This window comes from Oculina patagonica, chromosome 4, assembly GCF_052425735.1.
Source record: "Oculina patagonica isolate OP01 chromosome 4, crgOcupat, whole genome shotgun sequence".
Lineage (NCBI taxonomy): Eukaryota > Metazoa > Cnidaria > Anthozoa > Scleractinia > Oculinidae > Oculina > Oculina patagonica.
Window position 1 is genome coordinate 49,194,758 of NC_135761.1, and position 9,051 is coordinate 49,203,808.

The window sequence follows — 9,051 nt, forward strand, 5'->3', positions numbered from 1 at the left end:
CCCCCCTCGCCCCCCCCCCCCGTCTATCATGTGTTATTTTTCGTCCCATCTGGCGTAGAAACTCCACCGTGTTTCAAGAGCTGTGCTAATTGGTCGCTTGGTGTGCTCCTTAGGTACATAGAGGCTCGTTGCAAAGCAAGGCAATTGACCTGGACCACCAGGACAGACGCAGGTCTCGTTTGTCAAGCGTCTGGGATTTAGAGTCTTCATTGCGAAGTGAATTTGGAATCGAAGATAACGTGGTTTACAGGTAATGGAGTACGAGAGCATTATTGAGTAACATATTGCAAAACTGAGGTTACGAACCTCCTGCGGTGTCAAGAACCTTGTGATAGCACGTAGCCTGATAAAATTTTTTCTGGTCGATCCCATTTTGTATCAATCTTCTCCATTCCCTCCCCGCGAAGGCGTGTACGAAAACATTTTTTTTATTACGGGGAGGCTCCGCCCGCATCTCCTCGTTCCAAACCCTTACCCTTTCATATGCCATTTTTGACAGAAAAGGTAACCCGCTCGCATACCCTCAATAAATAAGGTAGCTCTTACAAGACAATACAATACTTTATTTAACCACGCGACACCTAGGAGCGCAAGCGCTCGTTAAAATGTGTGCGTGAACGCAAAATTATATAATTATTAATATAATCAAATACCTACAGAAGAGATACTGCTTACTCTTAATTTTTCACTTGAATACCCCTGAATACTTAGATGAATTGACCGTACGGTGGGTGTGTTCGAGATATTCCCGACTCTTTGCAATACTCCCACTCGTGAAATCCCTACCTTTTTATGCCAACAGCGTGAAAAATGTATCCCTTTTGTGAAGATCCTCCCCGTATGGTTAACATCGAAGAAGGAAAAGAAATAACCCAAATAATGCATCAACACAATAAATTGAAGTAAAATCTGTCACTCTGGTGCGCGTTATTCCACTAAATCTCTTTCACTGGTTTGACTTTCTTGTCTGCTTTTTAGCGGTGTTGTTTTCGGGGGAAGGAAGACCAAACGTGATGCTAGACAAAGTGTCCAGCTTGAAGCGGTAAGATCAGCTGATGTCTTCTCTTGACCTTTTTTTTTTATCAAATTCAAGCAGACAGGTTGTGAGAATGAGTAATCTGAACATTTGAGCAAAGTCGTCTTGACTTGAAGGACGCGAAGAACCATTACCTTTGGACAAGACGTGTTATTTCCTAAAGCTTCAAAATTCTAAAGTTTCCAGCATCGATCACGTTAAAACGCACAGACGATGAAGGAAGCACCGTGATCAGGAAGATCGTTTACTGACAGATCTGTTTTGTCAGCAATGTTTCAAGATACTAAACAATGTGATTGGAATGAAACGATTTTATTACGTAGTTGAAAATTATAACCATTTTTGTTACTTGACATAGGTCGATTTGTAATTTCAGTAAGAAGAAGCAAGCACTGATTTCCAGGCGACCTTAAATTTACAAATTACGTTGAAAGTTCTATCCTTCCAACCTTGCTTTCTTTTTAGTAGTAGCGCATTAGCTTATCTAGATTGTAATTGTTCCTTGAAATGTTAGGTTGCAGAGGAAGGGACTTATGAAGAAACAGACGAATCAGCCAGGTTTGAGAAACTGTGGTCAAGGCTGGAGGCAGAGCTGGCCTTGCGCGAGAGAGTGCACTACGTCGTGTTTGGCATAATATCAAACGCTGAAGAGGTTTTGAATCAACGAGAGAGGCAGGAAACCTACAAGAAAATTCCAAAGTACGTTCAGGGAATTGTAGACGCCGCGCAGGGTATCTTGGCCAATGAACAGATTAATGATGGCGACGTACGAGCAAAAGTAAGGAACTATATCCTACAGGTCATTGAAGACGCGTCTCTTGATATTGATGATTCTGGGTTGTTGCTATCTTCGGACGCGAAAACAAGACGAAAGGCTCGAGAGATCGTTACAAACGCTATTAACACTGCTAGAGATGTGTCCTTTCGCAACACTGCCAAAGAAGTTGTAGCAGCTGCTATTAGAGGTGCTGCTCAAAAATCCGCCCAGGACATTTCTAAAGATCTTGCTGAAAGCGCGAAGGACGTCGTGGCGGCTGCTATTATATCAGCGACGTGCTATAACAAGGACGCCCATCAGGTGATTGCAGCGAGATCTCTAGCAGTTGATGCCGCGAATGCAGCGAAAGCTTCGTTAGAACGGTTATACGGCGTTAAGCGTGAGCTAGTCGTTTGTAAGCAAAGGGATGCTCGTAAAAGCTCGGTAAGCCTGGATAGGTGCGCAAAAGATGTTGCAACTGCGTCTATTATTTCTGCTACAAGATCATTGGATAGAGTAATTGATAAGGATAAATGTGATGTGATAGCGGCGCGAACGTTGGCGACTGACGCACTTACAGCAGCAAAAGCTTCCCTCGAGAGGTTGTATAGCGTGAAATTTGAAGAGGAAGACGATGATCAGGATTATTACAAAGCCGTATCCAAAAGCCTTGTAAAATCGGCAAAAGAGATCGGTCAAGCTGTTGTCAGTCCAGCTGCAAGATTACTTGAGAAAACTACTGGAAAGGACGATCTTGAAGATTTGACAGCGCAGTGGCTTGCAAATGATGCGATTCAAGAAGCGAGGGCGTCGTTAGAGAACCTTCATGGCATTAAAGTTGAAGAGAAGGATCAGAACGAGCAAGCCGCTAAGGATATTGCAGCCGTCGCCGTTTTGTCAGCCGCACGTTCTTTGCAAAGAGACTTGATAAGCAACGATCGTGATTTCGCAATGGCGGCACGAGGTTTGGCTAGCAACGCTTTGGATTCTGCAAAGGCATCTGTCGATTGGATCTACAGTACGAAAGTTGCAACAGAAACCGAAATTGTAGGAAAGGACAACAAAATGTATCCAGATTTGGACCAGGTTGCAAAAGACATTGCAGAGGTCGCTGTCGATTCGGCAACAAGATCCTTGGAGAGGATCGCGGTTAAACACGAATGGGATTTGACAGCAACAACTCGCAAGCTGGCAAACGATGTGCTTAACTCTGCAAAGGAATCTTTGGAGAGGCTCTATGGAATCAAGTGCGAGCCTGAAGAGGTACCAATACTGGCATCACAAGAAACATCGCAGAGCTCTTTGGAATATCCCATTCCTTCAACGAAAGATTCGTCACAAAGTGTGAAAGGACACGAGCAAGAGTTGTGGACTGCAGCACAAAGTCTTGCTAAGGATGCCTGGAAATCAGCAACAGCATCATTGGAACGCCTGTACAATATTGCAGATCAGATGGAAGACAACATCAAGCACACTGCCTTGGACATTTCCAAAACCCTAATGGATTCTTCTGGAAACCTTCGGCAAAAACTCGAGAAGGAAGGCCTCGCAGTTGCAGCTCGAGATCTTGCATGTAATGCAATTGTGTCGGCCGCCAAAGCCTTCCCGAAACTGCAGGAAGACGAAACGTCTTTGCAGGACATTGCTGGAAGTGACACAAGCCTGTTAAACGCGGCAGCAAAAGTGTCCACGGTTTCTGCTCGAGCTTCGTTGGGGGAGCTCTTTGATCGAGGTTTTATTGGTAGTCTGGAGTTGGAAGAAGCTACAGGCTATTTGGCAACCCATGCAGTGGTATCTGCTGAAAATCTGCTCGACACGTTGCAAGACGAAACTGCAACTTTGGATTTGGATTTGGAGATTTGCAAAGCCGCCACCGAGCTGGCATCGCGTGCAGTTGTGTCAGCCGAGGGGTCAGTAGCTCGCTTGGCTGGGGAACACCAGACTTCAAATGACCGTGATACTAACGACGGGAACTTGTTTTGGAAGGTTACTACTTACGTGGAAGGCCTCATCAACGGTGCTTTGAGGCATCTTGGGGCAGAGGGATACATTGTCGATATCAATGACGATCAAGAACAATTCGAAGTCCTTACGCATGACCAGGCTCGTTCAGCCGATGTGGAATACGGTACACATGTTGAAGATATTTACCAGAGAGAAATCCTGGCATTGAAAGCTTCAAGAATTGTGAACGATGTTGTTGAGAGTGCCATGGAAATTGTAAAAACCAGGATGACAAATGAGTCGTTTTTTGCCGGTCAATCCGTTGGAGATGGCGGACCGCGCAATGCCCGATTCGCTCGCCGACGAAGCAGTTCCGTGCACTTCAACGAAAAGTCAATCTTCCGTTCTCGCCGGGACAGCTTGAGTATTGCGAATAGGCCTCCTACTCCACGTTTTATGAAGGGTCTTGCCGGCTCCGTTGTTACACAAGAAATCGACGAACTCGAGAAAGAATTGGGGATTCCATCGGAAATTGAGGTAACGGCTACTAATGCATCGAGCAGTGGACCTGTTCCACGACGTTCGTCCGACCCTGGGTTAGAGTTTCACTCTCGAGATGGTGCATCTTCGCGACCAGACCCGTCGGCATCTGATTCCAAGATTGACGTCAACGAGCAAGGGACTTCCCTGAACGAGAAACTGTCCGTGTACGAAATCATCAAGAGGCGAGAAGAGACAGCTAGCTGCGAGATCTCCCCATGCGAGTCATATGTGGTACTTCCACAGCTAAACCCATCGGAGCGTTCCCTGATCGCCGCTCGAGTGGAGTCTTATGAAGTGTTGTGGAAACAGAGGATGTCAACCCCGTCGGTGACAAGTCTGCCATCCTTGTCCCCCAAAGGCTCATTTGTTGCCAGCGAGAGTGCAGAACAAGCTCATCCTCGTAAAGAATCAAAGAGTCGTTCGGTGCCTTCATCATCTCATCTACCAGACATTAGTAGCTCTACGTCCAAAATCTACAGTAACTCTGCTAGTGCAAGTTCACTTAAAGGCACATCTGGGCATCCAAAACGAACTTCATCGCAGAAGCTTAAGAAATCCCCCAAGGCATCCCCTAAGACTTCGAGGGAATCTGTTAAACTGAATGCGAAGCCATCGACGGAAAAAGGCTTGCAGTCACCCCGTGCCTCAGCGGGGGAAATAAAAGTGACTTCTGGCACTTCCCTGCGTAAAAACGAGGGCGGCTCTCGACGAAGTTCCTCGAATAATGTGACCGTGGTTACTCCAAAAGGTTCCGTAAAGGACATGCCTTCTTCACAGCGTGGCTCAAACACGAAGGTGGTCCTTTCTCCAAGTGGCTCACAGACGAAAGCAACTTTGTCTCAACGTACGTCTACAAAGGAAGCAACAATGTCCAAAAGTACACCATCTCAAAATCTCATCAAATCGTCTCCACAAAGTTCTAAACTGTTTGCACGCGCTTCTGTAGAAAAAACGATATCTTCGTCACGCACTTCTTTGGGAAAAGCGTCTCCACGAGGGTCACGGGAGAGGGCAGTGCTGACTCCACGTGAATCGACAGAGAGAGCAGTTTTGGCTCCGCGTGGTTCAAACCAGAAAGTCACATCATCACCACGCACCTCCAGAGAAAAGGTAGATCTATCATCAAGGACATCGAAAGGAAACGTCACGTTGTCTCCACGTGCATCTGCTGGTGACACTGCATTGTCTCCACGTGCTTCCAAAGGAAAAATCACGCAGTCTTCACGTGCGTCTACTGAGAACGCGGCATTGTCTCCAAGTGTTTCTAAAGGAAAAGCCACAACGGAAAATAAAGATCAATCACCACGCGCATCTACCGAGAACGCGGCATTGTCTCCACGTGCCTCCAAAGGAAAAATCACGCATACTCCAGGTGCGTCTACCAACAACGCGGCATTGTCTCCAAGTGTTTCCAAAGGAAAAGCCACGGCGGAAAATAACGATCAATCACCACGCGCATCTACTGAGAACGCAGCATTGTCTCCACGTGTTTCGAAACAAAAAGTCATTCAGTCTCCACGTGCGTCTACTGAGAACGCAGCATTGTCTCCAAGTGTTTCCAAGGAAGTGTCTGTGCAGTCTGCACGCGCGTCTTCCAAGAACGTGGCAGTCTCTCCACGTGCTTCTAAAGGAAAAATTTCGCAGTCTAAACGTGGTTCTTCTGAGAACGCAACACTACGTTCACGTGTTTCCAAAGGAAACGTCATGCAGTCTTCAAATGCGTCTACCGAGAACGTAGTATTAACCCCACGTGCTTCTAACGAAAATGCCATGCAGTTTCCTCCTTCGCCTTCCAAGGAAAAAATCACGCCATCTCCTCGTGGTTCTGCTGGAAAGGTAGCATTATCTCCACGTGTCTCCAAGGGAAAAGTCACGCAGTCTCCACGTGCGTCTGCTGAAAAGATGGCACTTTCTTCTCGTGAGTCCAAAGAAAAAGTTGAGGCGCCTTCTTCATTTTCTGCTAAAAATACCACACCACCTTCTAAATCAAAAGAGATTGTACCACCGAAAGCGAAAGACGCCAGCGCATCATCTCCGAGTGTAGAACAGCCCGCTTCTTTACAGCGTATCTCTTTGCATAAAGTCACGCCGACTGTTACACAATCTGATCAAGAAGTTTCAGCTTTCCCCAAAACATCCAAAGCTATGGTCAAAACACCTTCAAGTCATTCTGGCAAACCTTTGGATTCGCAAGATACTGTAAACAAAACTGAATCAACTGAGAAATCTAAAACTGATTTGAAAACACTTTCGCGCTCTGCTGAAAAACTGACACAAGAGTTGGCTTCTTCAGCTCAAACGCCTGAGAAAGCAGCTGAACTCGACAGGGACTCGGCAGAGGTAGAGGGTAGACCACCAGCACCAATACCGGACGTCTCCCAGCCCCAAGCGGCAGGCTCAGAAGGAGATCGCTTTGATGCGAACAAAGGTGAAGAGGGTGGAGAATCCATTGAACCGAAGAACCTCGAGTTTAACAAGAGCTCAAAGAGAGCTGATCACAGCCTAGAGAGACTTATCCTGGACAAACGATTGACTCCCGAAGGCGCCGAAGCCGATACACGTCCAGCATCTAGCGCTGATGTTGCAGCCTCAAGAAAGCACACTGATCCATCAGCATCACATAAAACCATCCCTCCTCAACTCGAGTCAAGCAAGTGCGTGAAATCCTCGCTGACGGAAGCACCTGCTTCCATATCGGGTTCGCCGAGATCTTCTCGAGAAAAGACTGCATTGAAGGAAAGCGATGTTGAGAAAGAAGTCTTCACTGCAAGGAAAAAACCCGAAGGTGAAGACCGAAGCGAGTTTGAGGGTGTGACGTCTGGTGCTGGGACCACTTTGTCGAAGAAGGAGGAAGAAAAGAAAGGGTCAGTTAGCAAAATATCAAATGCCTTGACCAAGGAAAACCAGGTTGTTCAGCGTCCTGCTACAAACCAAAAAGACAAGAAAGATTTTGAAGGCCACCCCATTTATAGAAAGGTGAGCGTTTCACGGTCCATTCACGACACAGTTGATGATATCGTACAGAGAATGTTAGATACAGCTGATGAGCCCAACGCAGGTTTCGAGGATTCCCGTCCTACGGGTTCGGGATCGCGCGAAAGAATGAGGCGGGACAGCGAGATAAACTTTGATGCGCCAAGAGGATTTGTCAGAGAGAGAATGCTTCCCACTGGCAAGGTTTCCAGAACAGTGATGGAAACTGTAGATTTTATGGTCCAAAGTGTTTCATCTTCAGATGAGAGGAGGCCTCGCCAAAGCTCTGGAAGACGGTTTAGCGGAGGTGGGTAAAACGCAGCACACAAATTGAACTTTATTCAAACTGATATGCTATATAGTAAACTCTCTTCTAACTTGTGACAGACACCTCTAAAAGACGGACACCTAGTGTCGGTCCCGTCCCAGCAGTTTTTCAGTCATTTTACTGTAACTAGACTTGCTATTAAACGTACACTTCTCTAAGACGGATAGTTTGAGCCGGTCCCACCGGTACCCGTCTTAGAGAGAGTTGACTGTACCACTCGGAGATGTGCTTACCAGTTTTTTTGGATGGAGTCCATATTCCTAGCCTGCGTCGCAGCCGGACGTGTCACAAAACCTCGGTATAACTATACCAGGGTTTAGTTCGTCTGCAATGCGGGCTACCATATTCCATAACCATCACAAGAATTGCTCTTGTAGCCTTATATCCTTTTATTCGAGGAAATATATAGTTTATAGTAAGCAAATTGTCTAAATTCACAGCTCACCATCAACTAAGAGGTTTACACCATCAAATAAGAAGTTGTCAATTCTATTACAAGCTCGATGTCCCTGAAGATGCCAACCAGAGTTGCATTACGTTATGAATTTTGTCTTTAATCTTTCTTAGGCATTACAAGAACAACCTCTTCAAAGGAAAAACTCCCAAAGGGTGCCACCACCTCAGGTCAAGATATTTCTTGTGTCTACGGAGTCAGCCCTTCACCTCCTACAGGCCCTCAGCCGAAACTTCCATCTCCCAAACGATCCCGACTGAGGGCCACGTCTTCTCAAGACTCCCTGGGGATCCGAGCTACGCAATCGGATTCAAGCATACTCAGTTCATCCAGTGATAAAGCCGCTGACCTCAGACCTAAGGTGTCCGGCGCATGGCTTGACAGCGTCATCGCTGCAGGTGGAGACGCGTCTCTCGGGTCCCAGTCCCCAAAGAGACCTTCCTCGAGCCCAACTTCCTCGCAGCAAAGACGTCGTTCTTCAGAGAGGCTCTTGGTGAAGAATTCTTTGGAGGGAGTTTCCCTTGCAACGGATGGTTCTGTGGGGAAAATAAATTAACTCCTTATCGAGATTGTTTTAATTATGACGATTTTCACCATTTTTTTGGGGAAAGCTTTCAGTTTGAATGAATTTATACATTATCCAGACGAAAATATCTTGATTGCTAAATTTCTTATTTTTTCATCGATGTCATTTCTAACATTTACTTTGAATATTTATTGCCAAAAGCAGAATTTTATTGACGATTTTTCTTTTTCATATGCCGCTTACATTTTTAAGATTTTGCTTTCTTTGTAATCTAAATCTGACAGATATCATTAAAAATAATTTGAAGATAAATAAAATTCATTTAAAAACGTGTCGTTTGCTTATGATTTCCCATTCAGTTAAAACACCTATCGAAAGACAGTAGTGGCGATGAGAAAAAAGATTATGCATTTGCATGTCCGAGGGACTGTAAATGGAAAAAGGAGTGCAAATTGCACCCACTGGTGTGAGGCTTATTTAATTACCAGTT

General features: G+C 45.8%; 1 protein-coding gene and 1 long non-coding RNA gene across 2 annotated transcripts in view; both read left to right on the plus strand.

Annotated features, from left to right (window-relative positions):
- LOC144648540 (uncharacterized) overlaps positions 1–8,616 on the plus strand; it is a 26,339-nt gene extending 17,723 nt beyond the window's left edge. The window contains exons 11-12 of the mRNA XM_078508069.1: positions 1,756–7,560; positions 8,149–8,616. Of these exons, the coding sequence (XP_078364195.1) occupies positions 1,756–7,560; positions 8,149–8,591 (6,248 nt within the window). The 3' untranslated portion in view covers positions 8,592–8,616. The remainder of the gene's footprint in view (positions 1–1,755; positions 7,561–8,148) is intronic.
- On the plus strand, positions 112–1,726 carry LOC144650401 (uncharacterized). Its single transcript, XR_013570103.1, has 3 exons — positions 112–250; positions 979–1,042; positions 1,551–1,726. It is a non-coding gene; the product is annotated as an uncharacterized LOC144650401 (long non-coding RNA).
- Positions 8,617–9,051: the final 435 nt, after the last annotated feature.